This window comes from Staurois parvus, unplaced genomic scaffold (genome assembly GCF_062004578.1).
Source record: "Staurois parvus isolate SC_StPar_1 unplaced genomic scaffold, SC_StPar_1.0 ptg000520l, whole genome shotgun sequence".
NCBI lineage: Eukaryota > Metazoa > Chordata > Amphibia > Anura > Ranidae > Staurois > Staurois parvus.
Genome location: NW_028318316.1, coordinates 2,415,643 through 2,431,609, shown reverse-complemented (window position 1 = coordinate 2,431,609; position 15,967 = coordinate 2,415,643). Strand labels below are relative to the sequence as shown.

The 15,967-nt window shown below is 43.5% G+C and overlaps 1 protein-coding gene across 6 annotated transcripts in view; it reads left to right on the top strand.

Moving 5' to 3' along the window:
- The window catches only part of BIRC6 (baculoviral IAP repeat containing 6), a 407,575-nt gene that overhangs the window by 25,375 nt on the left and 366,233 nt on the right, over window positions 1-15,967 (top strand). For all 6 annotated transcript variants that reach the window (XM_089690190.1, XM_089690188.1, XM_089690192.1 and 3 more), the window contains exon 2: window positions 14,882-15,063. In XM_089690190.1, the coding sequence (XP_089546316.1) occupies window positions 14,882-15,063 (182 nt within the window). The remainder of the gene's footprint in view (window positions 1-14,881; window positions 15,064-15,967) is intronic.

Sequence of the window (15,967 nt, the reverse complement as noted above, 5' to 3'; positions counted from 1 at the left end):
CAGAGTTCATTTCAAGTGTGCTATTTGCATTTGGAATCTGTTGCTGTCAACTCTCAAGATGAGATCCAAAGAGCTGTCACTATCAGTGAAGCAAGCCGCCATTAGGCTGAAAAAACAAAACAAACCCATCAGAGAGATAGAAAAAACATTAGGCGTAGCCAAAACAACTGTTTGGAACATTCTTACAAAGAAGGAACACACCGGTGACCTCAGCAACACCAAAAGACCTGGAAGACCACGGAAAACAACTGTGATGGATGACCAAAGAATTCTTTCCCTGGTGAAGAAAACACCCTTCACAACAGTTATCCAGATCAAGAACACTCTCCAGGAGGTAGGTGTATGTGTGTCAAAGTCAACAATCAAGAGAAGACCACCAGAGTGAATACAGAGGGTTCACCACAAGATGTAAACCATTGGTGAGCCTCAAAAAGAGAAAGGCCAGATTAGAGTTCACAGCCTTCACAGTTCTGAAACAACATCCTATGGACAGATGAGACCAAGATCAACTTGTACCAGAGTAATGGGAAGAGAAGAGTATGGAGAAGGAAAGGAACTGCTCATGATCCTAAGCATACCACTTCATCAGTGAAGCATGGTGGTGGTAGTGTCATGGCGTGGGCATGTATGGCTGCCAATGGAACTGGTTCTCTTGTATTTATTAATGATGTGACTGCTGACAAAAGCAGCAGGATAAATTCTGAAGTGTTTCGGGCAATATTATCTGCTCATATTCAGCCAAATGCTTCAGAACTCATTGGACGCCGCTTCACGGTGCAGATGGACAATGACCCAAAGCATACTGCAAAAGCAACCAAAGAGTTTTTTAAGGGAAAGAAGTGGAATGTTATGCAATGGCCAAGTCCATCACCTGACCTGATCCGATTGAGCATGCATTTCACTTGCTGAAGACAAAACTGAAGGGAAAATGCCCCAAGAACAAGCAGGAACTGAAGACAGTTGCAGTAGAGGCCTGGCAGAGCATCACCAGGGATGAATCCCAGCGTCTGGTGATGTCTATGCGTTCCAGACTTCAGGCTGTAATTGACTGCAAAGGATTTGCAACCAAGTATTAAAAAGTGAAAGTTTTATTTAGGATTATTATTCTGTCCCATTACTTTTGGTCCCTTAACAAGTGGGAGGCACATATGCAAAAAACTGTTGTAATTCATACACCGTTCACCTGATTTGGATGTAAATACCCTCAAACTAAAGCTGACAGACTGCAGTTAAAGCACATCTTGTTTGTTTCATTTCAAATCCATTGTGGTGGTGTATAGAGCCAAAAATGTTAGAATTGTGTCGATGTCCCAATATTTATGGACCTGACTGTGATAGATTATATATATATATATATTTGTCATTTTTCCGAAAACTTGTGGTAAAAAAATAAATTTATTCTATTGACTCAACATGCCTCTCAGCAAATACTTGGGGATGTCTACTTTCCAAAAAGGGGTCTTTTTGGGGGGGTGAGGGTATTTTATGCCCAGTGTTAGAAGTTTATGCCACACATCATTCATTCTTCTAACCACCAGAAGACCAAGCCTTTTCTGACACTTTTTGTTCACATGAAAAAAATCTGTATTGCTAGGAAATTACTTTGAAACCTCAAATATTATATATTTATTTTAAAACAGACACCCTAGTGAATAAAATTGTGGGTGCTGCAATTTTTTATGTCACATAGTACTCGCGCAGCAATTTGTCAAACGCAATTTTTTAAAAAAAAATACACTTTTTTTTATTTTTAATGCACAAAAACACAATATATTGGCTAATTATTTGGTACCATATTAAAGATGATGGTGTGCCAAGTAAATAGATACCAAACATGACATGCTTTAAAATTGCGCATGCCCCGTGCAATGCCGACAAACTGCATACATTTTTAATATCCATAGGCAATGCTTCAAAAGCCTTTACAAGCTACCATTTTAGATTTACAGAGGAGGTCTAGTGCTAGAATTACTGCCCTTGATCTGACATTCATGGCGATACCTCACATGCATGGTGCAACCGCTGTTTACATACCGGCACAGGGTCAACGTTCGTGCACGCAAGGGGGGTGAGGTTGCTTCCCCCCCCCCCCCAAGTTATTTTGATTTTTGTAAATATTTACACTCCCTTTTTTTTTTAAATTTTTTTTTTTTAATCACTTTTAATGTTATCACAGGGAATGCAGATATCCCCTATAACTTCAATGGGCATTGTCATATATTCTTTTTTGAGAAATCTGGGGTCTGTCAGACTCCAGATATCTCCTCTGCCCTTATATTATCTAATTTCCCCAAGATCGGTTGTGATCAGATGCTTTCCCAATTTACAAATGGCACTGTTTATATCCTGTAAAAATGAAGTGATGAAATGCTCGTAGCTTCCAATTTCTTAGACTATAGAGATGATTGGCACCATTCTGGTCTCCAATCAGCTCTATGGTCAGCTGGCAAAAACACTGGATGCATTCTCAGGTTCCCCCGATGGCATGGGACTGCCCGAGAAGGCAGTGGAGGAGGGGGGCTTTGTCTCCTGCTGCTTGTAAAAGCAATCCTGCAGCTAATTAGCCACTAGGATTGCTTTTACATGAAAGCCGATCATCAGCTGAAAAAAAACAATACCAGGATGATGCCTGCAGCTGTAGGCATCTTAGTATAACCATTCAAGCTCCAGTGATGTACCAGTACGTCGCTGGTCCTTGTTGGGTATATACGCTATGTGGTTGTGTTTTTTTTTTTTTTTTTTTTTTTTTTTATGCAGCCTGTGGGCTGAATGAAAAAAGAGAAGAAATCTCTGCTAGAAAAAGTGTGTGGTATGCCCACCATTAGAATATACTGCCCTGCATCTACCCGCCTACACGGTGCCACATGCGCCAATTCCAAGATTGTACAAATGTCTAAATAGTGGCACGCTTGAATAAAAATTGTCCACGTATAAGTTGTACCCCATGTGGTAAAAGGATGACACCAAGTCCCAAAATATCTTGCCACTACTCCCTATGTAGTCTAGGCATCTGGGGGGGGCTCCACGTGACTATCTTTTCCCTCGTAAATCTGAAATTTATATGTATAGCCTGTTGCCCTCTCACAGTTCTACATCTTGACCCCATATCTGGCACGCTTGCGGGGGTGAAATGGTAGATATTTTGCTGGGATGTATAGACATCTGCATATTTTTGGTTAAGGTGATTTTACAAGGGTCCGAATTTTGTGAAGCCGGTTAAATTCAGGGTCACCCCGAGGAAGACAGTGTATTGTTGTTGAAATGCATAAAACACATTATACTCTCATATCTATGCCTGGTCATGGCAGCAGAGAACACGGGCATATGATGAATCGAGTCTGTGGACCAATACAACCGCAATTCTTTTTTTTTTATTTAGTAATGCCCATGTTGAGGGTTAGGCCCACAAAAAATGTAAATTCGTAAACCATAATGGGTTTCCATGCGAATGGTCTGGCAAGGTTTGAATTTGGGTTGGCGGCGATAAATTGTGCATATTAATTGCTTTGATCCACAATCCATGCGTACAGATCTTCCATGAAAAACAGCTCCAAAAAACCAAGGGGAGTAGTTAAATTTGATGTTTCCACCTGAATTCCGGGTTGGGCAATGAATAGGGGAAGTACTGGTGCTGCAGAATTTGTGGGCTGCCAATCGGGATTTGCTAGTACATCCGGAAGGATACTGTCACGTACCTAATCGGAGGCTGCAATAGAGAGAGGGCTCACCTTACGGCTAAGTGCAGTGCGCCCTTGGAGGTGGAAACAGGAGATGCAGTGTCCAAAGAAGCATGGGTTGCCAGTGGCGTTGCTGCTTGGAAATGCCTGATGAGATGGAACCCGTGGGTGCTCCAGTTGCAGGATGAGTTTCTCCAGAGAACACGTCGATCCTGGAGGATGGGTAGAGTAGTCAGTAGTCAGAGCCGGGATCAATATGGAACAGCAGACAAGGGCAACGTCAGGATCAAGCCGGGGTCATACGCAGAGTAGCAGCAGACAGGAACAAGGTCAGGTTCAAGCCAGGTCAGTAATGGGTAATTGGCAGTAAACTCAGGAACACAGGAATGGGAGGGGCTGACAATAATCCAGCAATCACTGAGCAGAGCTGCAGTCCTTATAAAGGCCACTGAGTGTCAGCAGTTAGTGCACCCTGCGTGTGCTGTGGGACAATACTTGTGCTCGCTATCACACCAGCTTGCACTGCACTTATGGGACTCGCCACGTCACCAAGTGATAATACAGTGCTGGTATGTGAAAGACCAGGATGTATTAGGCCCCTGGTACTCGCCAGTTCACCAAAAGGTAGATCGGCACTAGTACTGACACTCTTCTGCATATGAGAGTCATCAAAATTTACCTGCAAGTGCTAGCAGAGATCAGGCTTGATTCTGCAACACTGCAGTTTTGTGTGCAATGTATCTACTGACACTGCACTTGCTGGGGGAGAAGGGGGGGGGGGTTAAGCGTAGGGGCTAAACGCAGATGCTGGGGCTGATCCCGCTAATGCTGTGTTTTTGGGGACACTATACTAATGTGAACACTGGTATAGTGCTGATCTAATCAAAGATATTGATCCTTTCGGACACTATACTAGCAGTGGAAGTTTGTGTATGAGTGTGTTCCTGGCAATAAAGGGGTTAAATGTGATTATTGGCGTACTAACGGGCAGTGTGACACTATCTTGTTAAATGGGCTGTAGTCTGTTTCTGCGAAAAACACTAAAACATAGCAATGGTGTTAGTGTTGAAAACTTGGGGAAAAACATTTTGCATTTCCACAGGCTTCAGTTTGTTTTGGAAAAATTCCAGCAGGTAGATGCTTAGCAAAAGAAGTTGATAAAAATCTAAATCTCAGCAGATCTGTATCTACTCTTCGCTAGGAAAGTGATTATAAGCTCATTGTTTGTGCTTGACTTGACTGCACCTTTAAAACTGCAGTTTCAGATAAAATAGATGTTGCTATTAATCACATTAAACCTATGAAATATACTTGATATGTTTTTGTATTGTTGTTATTTAGCTGCTCATTGGCTAGGAAATGTTCTGTCCATCAGAGTGAGCAAGACAGAAGCCTCTGCTGACCAGAATCAGCTTAACACTATAATCCTGTAGCTAATTAGACAGACGGGTTGATGTTTACAAATGGTGTGTTAATATTAGCTGGTAGAGCGTATAGTGCATGCCAAAATGTACTACATGTAACATTGTTTTTAAATACTTTAGCTCTTTTGGATGTTTGTAGTGCATCCAGAGTCAGGAGCGTTTTAAAACAAGCTCACGACTGTTTTAGGTGTCTAAATAGACCCTTGATGCCTCCATAAAGAGTACCTGTCACTCGCATAATAATGTTACATAGGGAGCTTGCTAGCCCCCTTGTGATAGCAATGAAGTTAAAAGAAATTCAGGATTAAAAGCAAAAAAACCCAAAACATTTATACTCGCCTCGGTGGATACAGCATTGGTCACCCACCAGCTCGAAGACTGAGAACTGAGCAATCAAAGACTACTGATTGCTCAGTTCTCGGTTTTCAGTGAGCGGAGAGCCAGTCAGTCACCGTCCCTCTCTTCTCCAGTGCTCACTGAAGAGCTGGGCTGTGGGGGAGGGGGAAAGGGGAAGGAGCAGCTGGCTCAGGTTCACAGAGGCGTGCTGAGAGGTTGAGCCAGCTGCCAGTCAGGAATCTGGGTGGATCCTGATGTTAAAATCAAGATCTTTTCAGAGCCTGGGCCGGCTCAGTGACGTCAGCCAACAGTGGGCTTTAGCTGAAGGGTTTTTTTTATGAAGTGGGAGGTGGCCGGTGTCATGTACTGTACTGCAAGATATGGAATTCAGAAGTCAATATTATGCTTATCCTAATCGTACAGGACACAGGCAAAGTATTCATAGACTCTGTGACATCTCCATGCAATGAATGAGGATGGGGAAGCAACTAGGTAAATAGAACTTAAACAATGGACCCAACAGCAACAAGAATCTATTTCAGATTGCCACAGGAACGTTGTGGCCAAAAGCTGCATTTGTAGATGATTGTCTTCTGTTCATCCTTTTCAAAGGTCTACCAGGTCAATGTGGTAGCCTTATGCAGCTGTGCTACAGAGGCCTGGTGCCAGAATACCCAGAAAACTCCCACTGATCTGGTGGAATGGGCACTTAAAAGCACAGGGGGAGATTTGCTTTTGAGAGTGTAAGTTCTAGAATTCAGGTTTCTTATCCATCTCGCAATGGTGGACTTGGAAGCAGAGTGTCTCATGCGTGGTCCTGAGGGAAGTAAAAGAGATTGTCTGATAGTGTAGGTTTGAGATGCACTCTCATTGATCTGACGATATCCAATGAAGAGAATCCCTTAAGTTGCTTGGGAGCAGGTTATATGGATGTTGAGACACTGTCCTCATTTGGAGTGGAAGACTGATACAAACTTTGGAAGAAAGGTATGAGGAACCGCTCTTTACTGGAGAGACAACTTGCATGTCTGACAGACATAATAGCAACAAAAAAGGCTACTTTGCGCAAGAGGTCATCTAACTGAATATCCATGATGGGTTCATCAAAGGTTAGTTTCTGCAGGGCAGAGAGTACCAAGTAAAGATCATATTGAAGCACAGGATGCTGCAACAGCGGTTCAATGTCAGATACACCTTAAAGAAAAGTGTTTACAAGAGACAGAGGCCAGAGGTCTTTGCAAGAGAATGGACAAGGCTGAGACCTGTTTACTCAGCATACTTAGGACAAGAACTGGTCTAGAACTGATTTATGGAAGGCCAAAATGTGAGGTACAGAATTATCTCTGGGATTGAAGTGCCTGTGTTCACACCATTCAAAAGAAGTGAGACTGAGATCCCTGTATCTTTTAAGACATGATCCTCAACAGCTATGCTGTTAAAGCCATAGACTGAGAAGCAGATCCTACCTGTCTGAAAGAACTGTAAGTTCATCTACTAGAAGTCTGTGTACAAAGTTCTTCTAGGCCAGTTCAGTGCAATGAGAAACTGTTTTCTTCTCTTGCTCTAACTTTTTTTACAGATTAGGTAGAATTTGAACTGGAGGGAAGGCATAGATTAGCATGAATGGTGTCCAGAAAATTTTCCGTTCATCAAATGCCAGTGCTAGAGGATCCTTGGGCCTGGTCACAAACGGGGGTAACTTGTTGAATCTGTAGGCCAGGATATTATCTAGAGTCCCCAATACATTACAGTTAAAGATGTTGGAGTGAAGAGCTTGTGTTGTTCAGGTAGATCTCCACCTCTCAAAGATTGCCTACTCCTATTCTGTTCAGGCAGTGTAGATAGATTCCCTTTGGATGCTTAGGAGCGGGGCATAAGTACAAGGAAAAAAATATCCTCATTTGATATGCAGAGACCACTTTTGGAAGGAAGGATGATCTTGTGTTAAATTTGAGGAAAGGCTCCTTCTAGGAAAGGGAAGCCAGTTCAGAAGCACATTTGGCAGTCGTGATGGCGACCAAAAGGCCACTTTGCGTGAGCGATCCTAGGTTATGGAATTCCTTGCTTTGCTGGACAGGAGTATGGGTAGGTAGAGAGAAGGAGCATGCTTTTTCCAGGTCAGCGAGATGTGTTGGAGAGTTCTTGAAAGAAATTGGGAAAATGGTAAAGCATCAACTCTTAAGCATGTGCTCTTGACAGAATTTTCTTTTCTGAAAGGAAACCTTTACTTGGGATGTGTCTAAGGACAGACCCAAGTATCCCTGGTGAAGAAAAGACTGGAGAGCAGATTATTTCTAAATTGATCAACTGAAAGCCCGGAGCATCTGAATTGTCCTGTGGACATTTTGTGAGAAACAAAGGTGTTTGGGGGTTGAGTTTGATCTCTTTATTTTCTGCCCCCTTGAAGTGAAGCAAACTGTAACAGATGTTCCCTCACTCTTAGAATTGAGGCCACCCTTCATTGGGAAGTGGGCACCGGAGTAGACTTACTGGGTTTGGTGGCCAAGTCTTGTGCTGAAGGGAGGGCTGAACTTTGGTTTGGAAGTTGAAGCCTGGGTAGAGCTGTTACTTTACATTTTACAAGGGTTGAGGCTCCTGAAGAGTGTTCTGGGATCTTCTCTTGTGGAAGTAAAACCTTCCCTCGTGTGACATTTTTATGAATTGGTACCGCTCCAAACAGATGTTTTCCTTTGAAAAGGCATATGTGTGCCACAGCTTCAACTGTGCAGGCTTCTAGCCACACAGTTCTGTGCATGTGTATGGATATTAGGTCCTTGCTATAAATTTGTTTCATGTTTTAGGGCATCCACACTAAATGAACAGAAGGTAATTGCTGTAAGTGCTCAATTAAAGCATATTCCTGAAATGCGAGTCATATCGATGGTTCATTGCCCTAATCCAGATAGCTGCAGTTTGGTGTATTGAAATTGCAGCCAGAACTGGTTGTAGGGTTGGGCCTGCATGAATAAAGAGAGCCTTCAAGGGCTGTTTTCACACAAGCCTTAGTTTGTATAACAGCAGTGTGAACCCTATGTTTTTAAAAAGCATTTAAAAGCTTCAAAGCTTGCTGAAAGCCCTGCAAAATACCATTCAGCTCCAGTTTGTAAATGCTGAGCATAGATTTTAATGGGAGTACCAATTGCCACTTTAAATAAGCTGTTAGCAGGCTTCTGCACTACTTTAAGCTTGTTGACAGCCTGCTAGCAGCTTGTTTAAAATGACAATAGGAAATCTCATTAGGATATGTGTATAACATTTCTGAAACGTGTTAAGGATTTAGAGCAGGAGTATGCAACCTTTCAGAAGTTGAGATGTACCTAGACAACATGGAGGAAATCAAAGATGGCTGTGTCGTTGCCCTCCTATACAAACACAGGGTGTCAAAGTAGTGTCTTCTGCCCAGCTTCAGATCACTCTACCGCCACAGTATTATCATCTTCCCACCCCCACAGTGGTGTCCTCTGCCCTCTTTCACAACATTCTCTCTGCCTTCCTCCTCCCCCACACAGTAGTGTACTGTGCCCCCCCCCCCAAAGCAGTGTCCTCTTCCCCACACTGTAGTGCCTCTTCTCTCCCATAGCAGTGTTCTCTGCAGCCCACCCCCCCCCCCCCACAGTAGTGTCCTCTGCAACCCCCTGCATAGCACTGTCCTCTGCAACCTCCCCCCCTCCTTAACAGTAGTGTCTACTGCAACTCCATGCATAGCACTGTCCCATTACCCCCCACCCACCCAAAAAAGTGTTTACAACATACAGCCGTGTGAAGATAGGTCTCCTACCTTCCAGTGGCTGTACATCAGAGCGGAGTGAGAGGCAGCACAGCGCTGGATTGAGGGTGGGAGCGGGAACTGCCAGAGTTACCTTTTCATGTTAACAAGCTGATGATTGATTGCTAGGACTGCCTAGCATCCAGTTACCTGCTGGTTAAATTGCAAAGCAAGTAAAGCAGCTGCCGTTCTCGTGCCCTCTATCCACCACTGTTTTACCTCTCACTCTGCTTGAAAAGGAGAGTGGCGGAGGCTGGGGGGGGAAGCATTGTGATCGTGATCTACCAGTCTGCTTCCTGTGATCGACAGATCTTGATCAATGGGTTTACAACTCAGAGCTTAGAGAGAGCTGCTCAAAGCTTGCTGAAAGTTTCAAAAAAAATTGGCTGTTGACCTTGCTCTTATACAAGCTGAAGTCCATGTGAAACAGGCCTAAGAGCATATCCAATGTTCTCTCTGTAGAATCTTTGAAAGAAGGAACATCTTCAGAAGGTACAGTGAGATGTTTAAGTCGACAGGACAAACCACAGAAATAGACCTTTTTTTTTTTTTTTCTTTTTTCTGTGAGCTTTTTCCACTGGATAGAGTTCAGTAAAGCTTTTAGGGTAGTGATCTAATAGGAATTGCACATTCTATCTTTTCATGAACAGGGTATGTCTTGGAGGGTTTTACAGGTCTCTTTGTAGCCAAAGGTTCATGATGAGATGTAGAGGAATTAAGCTGCTCAATGCCAAGCAGTTTCCTCCGAAACTACATAAATGTTGTTTTCAGTCCCAATCTTCGTCATTTAGGGCAGGCACATCGGAATCTATCACATGTAGTGCAACAGGAGTAGGAAAAGAGGCGTGGCACTTTGAACCCTGGGCAAAGATGGCTATTTTAAAGCTATTATTTTTCAGAGGAATTGTGACCTAGATGCAGAAAAACTTGCTTTCTCTTACGATCAGTGACGGACATAGCTCTTCTATTCTTGACCATAGGGTTTATAGCACCGCCTACTTGCTTTCTCTTGCGTTCATTCATGGATATAGCTCTTCTATTCTTGACCATAGGGTTTATAGCACCACCTGCAGGAGTAGGACACTAGGTAGAAAAAGAGCACTGCACTGCTTGTGGGCAGTCCAAGGGGTATAAACTCCTTTTTGCTACAGGCAAGCCAGTTATTTATGCCTAGTGTTTCAGGAGCAAGTACTTGGTTCTTGGGTTTTTGTTTTTTTCCCCTGGGATTTTCCTTGTAGAGATCTTTAATCAACAGACGGGATGGATCTAGGTTTAGTGGTCATCCCAATCTGGCCAACAAGCGCACGCAGAGCTTTAGCTACACGCTATGTGGGCTGTGACAGCCCTATCCTGGACCGGTGTGGCCAGCAAGTTAATCGTCTCATGGGGATACCTATGACCAGATGCCTGCTGTCCGTGTCCGTGTTACCCTGGCCTGTGCTAGGCATCTATGTATGTTATGTTTCACAGGATATGATGTGAGGATTCTTCTGTGAGAGGGTGAGGCCTCTACTATGATCCCGTGCAAAAACTGAATCTGGTGGCCTCACTGTTTCCAGGTGCACGGAATGTTAAGGAGTGAGTATACTTCGGGGACTCCTGGTACAGTAGCTGTGCCCTTTGGTGCACATAAGCCGGCAAAGCAGTTATGTTTTTTTTTTTTTTTTTTAAATTATCTCGCCTGTTTGAAAAATTGGTTTACAAATAATGGGAATGTCCAAAGCAACCCCTCGAGATCCTGAAGCATCCTCTGGTATACTACGCTTTTGAGGTTTTCCTAATGAAATTGTGGATCTCTCCTCTTGTAGGGGACCCCCCCCTTTCTAGGTTCAAGACAGAGACCATGATACCAGTAAAGGAGCCTCTTCCCTTATAAGGGCCCTGCGGACTGTAAGTCAGAGTTGGTTGTCCGCACTGTTTCTCATTGCTGGTTCAGCGCTGTGCCCTGTGTTTGCCATGGACCTGGTGTTTTAGACACTTACTGAGTGGGTCAAGCTCTAACGAAAAGGTAAAGGACAGGTGTCCACTTTCTGCATGGACCTGGTAGACAATGGTCCGGGGCCTTGAGTAAGTGTAGGATGCAGCCCTGCTGCTCTCCAGTCGATCCACTTTGGCGAAGATGCTTTGCCAAGTCTGTTGGCTTAACTGTTGGTCCATTGACCAGTAATCTTAAACAACCTGAGTGGACTTGCCCTTACCCTCCTCCTACCAGGACACTATTCCCTTTAAGGCACCTGCAGATGATGCCAAGTGTTCCTGGCCCTGAAGTTCATGAACAGGTCCTCAACATGGTTTGTTCCCAACTGTTTCAAAGGAAACATCCTTGCTGATTTGCGGGCCTGTGGGCCTCTCTCATCTCTGATGTCAGGATGCACAAACTGATTATGTTGGCTTTAAAATAGCATTTTTTCCTTATCCTCCAGATAAATTTTTCCTATCCAATCCTCACCTTCCTGTACAGGCTGGGCAGGATTTGCTTCTCTAGGGAGTAATTGTCTTGGGGCTGGAGCCCAAAAGGGGACAGGGTTCTCCCATTCCTGGGCATCCTGAATATTGCCATGTTCGAGTGCTGAAGTCAGGCTGGAATCCATCTATTCTGTGGTGACTCCCTCTTCATTTAAGGGTATTTTCTGGCTTCCATAGACATCAGATGTGTACCTTCACATCCCCATCTGTGCTAGGTATGTACACATCCTATATTTTGTGATAGGGACGCACATTGTCGGCCTGGCCTCTGCTCCTTTTGCCAAGGTGCGGACTTTGGTACGGATGTTGAGGCAACGGGATTGCCGGAAGGGCTATCTAGATGAGACTTCTGCAACGCAGACTGTGCTTCTGTTGCTCCTGGCCACCAGATGGTCTTCTGTCTTGCGAGGCTCTGGGTATCTGGTTGCGCTCCTGCCTGGTGGACCGGACTTTGGTCTTTTCAATGGGACGTTGGACAAACGCTCGCCTTGTGTACGATTAAAAACCAGGTTTCTGCCGCTGTGATCATCTTTCTATAGCCCTTGGCTGCACAATCCTTGTTTTGTACCATCATCCAAGGGGTTGCCATTTGGCGCCTACTGTGCACTTCCCGTTACTGCTGTAGTACCTGAACTTGGTTCTTTTGGTCTTTCCGAAGCTTTCCTTAGAGGGTGTTTGGGATATTTTTCTACTTCTGCCAGTTCAGAAAGTTGCGTTTTGGTAGCTGTCACTTTTGCACAGTGGGCGTCGGTGCTGGCGACCTTATCCTGCATGGTTTTTCTTTGGAAATATGGAGGTTCTTCATCAGTGTCCCTCCTCCTTGCCGAAGGTGGTGTAGGATTTCCACCTGATTAGGGGCTTTGTCATGCCTTCCCCGTGTCCTGGACTTTCACTCACTGTGGAGGTTGCACTGCTTTCCCTGGATGTGATCTGGCGGTGTATGCATACCTGTCCTCTACGGCTTCAAAGGTAAAATTCCTTTATTTGTGTTTGTGGAGGGTCCCTGGAATGGCTTGGCAGCCTCATCTGCCACTGTTTCCTGAGGGATTATACTTTTTTCATGGCACGCTCCTCCAGAGTTATGAGGCCTCTTTGGTGTTTCAACATCAGGTGTCTGAGCCTCCGGTTGATAAGGTGACTACCTGATTGTCTGTGCAAACTCTTACCAAAGTTTACTAAATTGATGCGTCCACGTCTTCAGATTCTTGTTTGTCCGCAAGGTTTTGTAGGCTGCTGTTTAGGGTTCCTTGTTCCCTCTGGGGGAGGGGGGGGGGGGGGGCTTGTGTGGGTGGTTGGCATGTCTGCCTGCTTGCTCCAGTCTTTTGGTTTTCCCACCCCTCATTTCAGCACTGCTTTGGGATGCCCTTATGGTCAAGAATGGAAGAGCTGTGAATGCTCACCGTAAAAATGCAAAGACAGAAGATGGAGTGTTTATGTGCAGTGTGGCAGAATTACCCCTGCTCTCTGTCTCTGTCGCAGGCCGTATTGCCCAAATATCCTCTGAAAAGTGATCTGCCACAGATTGCTCTTCAGTGGGCAATGCTAGTGTAAACGACCCCTCCTTTTTTTTTTTTTTCCCATTGTGTTACTAACAAGCTAATACCGACAGTGTAAATTGTATTTTCTTTTTTCAAGACAAGTTCTCCTAGTCTGAGAACTATCCACCCCTGTCATGTTTCCTTCTAACATTACTCATTCAAGCAAATGTACCACACCGCAACTGCCGTGCATCCCAGTGCAGTGCACGCAGTTGCTGTGAGCCAGAATTTTGAGGGCAGTGGTACAAATAGGAGGTTGAGCCGTGGTTTTAACAACTCCCTGGCCGCCCACCTAAACAGAAGTGCAGCTGCTAGGGGCTTTATCCATGTGGTGGCAAAAATCAAATGGCACATCACATTCAGCAGGTGGTACCCACGCTGAAAATGACCTATGGGGCTGCACCTCAAACTACCTACGATGCACACTGTTGTGGTGCAGTGGATCAACATTTTCAGGGTTAAAGCAGTAAAGCAGGTGGTGAGGAGGTAACATATTACCTCCTTGCTGCCTCTCAAATGACCTCTAAAATAGATCTAAAACTTCATTGAAAAAGGACACCAATACTGTCTTTTAAATGCTAAGTTCACCTTTGGGAACATGTTATATGTTGTACCCATTTTTAGGGTGGAATATGTATCATTCTGCAACCTCTACCTGATTTCCCCCCCATGACAGCAGTACAGGGAGAAGTTCCCTGTACTTGCTGTCACTTTTTAAAGACAGTATGGCTGTGTGGGGCTCCGCCCACACGGCTGTGTCATTCATTCACATTCACGGCTGTCGGCTTGTAGGTCTTAATGAACTACCACGGCACTGTGGAGCACCGTGGTATTTCAGGTAATCTTCCTGTCAGTATATCTGCTTGCCCGTACATCCCATATGGACAAGCAGATATACTGACAGATCTGCAAAGACCTGCATGGCACCAGCGATCTGATGATCGATGGTGCAATGTTTTACAGGTTCCTCCAACCAAAAGTAATGCAGATTTTTTTTACTTGCAAAAAAAGTGCATTTATTATTTTTGGTCAAAAGGTGAACTTATCCTCTAAACAAGGTTGTAATTTAAAAAAAAAAAAAACACAAGGTAGTCATTTGAAAAAAAAAACAAGCAAAAAAACTGGTGACTAAAACTATTGTTTTAATATTTTTTACTGGGTGACATTTTGTTTTTAATATTTTTAGATTTAATTTGGTTGTAAACCCTTACATATATATCCAGGTAATAAAGAGATCAAACAAATCTTCCTACATAGGTTATACCTAGTTATCCTCAGACCTCTCTACTTTACATCAGTTCAAAGTCTACCATTTATACAGCTTGTCTGAGCCTTCAGACAGTTACCAGAGCTGAGGCTGTCAATCACGGGCTGTGTGCTTGAGCTCTTTCCCCTGTTACCTTCCTACCTTTTGTCAGAAGTGACTCCTGCAGATAGCAGAGGAGGCAGCAGAGATAAATGACACTTGGTGCTCATTGAGACAAGTACACCCTATAGAGGGATATGCTTTGTATAGATTTCATGTCTGAGGTTTACTACCACTTAAGTACTTATGTTTCATAAACACATTTGTAGCTACTGCCAGGGTTGTTTTATTAATTACAGAGCAAGACTTGAGTGTGCAATTTTGTGGCTTACTTTTGCTTTGTTTGTTTTTTTTTTCCTCATATATAGCAAAGCCTGGTGGACGGTTGAAATGCCAATATTTCCCAACTGTAGATAAAGTTATATTTGTGGATGATTATGCTGTGGGCTGTCGGAAAGATCTAAATGGTATTTTATTACTAGACACAGCGCTTCAAACTCCAGTCTGTAAACCAGATGATGTTGTCCAACTTGAATTACCAGTTACAGAGGTAAGTGCTTATTGTGGTTTTTTTTTTTTTGTTTTAAATAGGCACTTCAACTATAATATATATTTTTTTTAATGTAAATACAGCACAAAACTTATTTTGGGACCTTTTGCAGGGGTCCTACAGGCTATGTATGCAAAAATGTAAGGTTTCATAAACTGTCTTTGGAGTCATTTTAGGGTTTGAAGAGCGCAGAGAAGAGAGGCACTGCCAACAGCCTCAGCTCCAGCAAGATAATGTTTTCATCATCCTCCTCGTGTGTGTGTTTTTCCATTCATTTAGTTAGTTGGGTGCATGATGACCGCTAGAGTGGGGAGAGGTGTGTATCTGGCCAGCTTTGACTGCAGGGGATGTTATGTCAGTTTTTTTTTTTTTTTTTATCTATAAAGACAGTAAACTATGCTTGAAGCATCTGAGACTTGGTTCCCCCCAACTTCATGCCTACTTGGCTTCCTTAAAGCAGTATTAAACGCAAAAGCAAAAATTTTATTATATTGCAGTTTACAAATTCTTAGATGTGATGGCTGTATTTTTTCTTTTTTTAGGCTTTCCATCTTTTTTGCCTGGTGATCTGGCCCATAAGTCTGTTTTATCCACCAAAAGATCAAAATCTTTTTGTAGAAACAAACCATTTAACTCTGGCAGGGATGCTTACAGTATCAATTTTATTTATGTTAAACCTTTATCCGAAAAGGCAAAAACGTTACTGTAACTGCTTATAAAGTATTATCTTGAGTTCAGCTTCAAATTGTTAGTGTATTTAAATCTGCTCTTGCATCTAACACTCCCCTCCTCCTGGTGAAAACAGAGGGAAAAGCCGGAAAAAAAAGAGGACCCAACTCAACCTTCCTATTTTTTTTCAGCCATGGAAGCTGTCATCTTTTCCTCTTTGATCTGCGGTTGCATC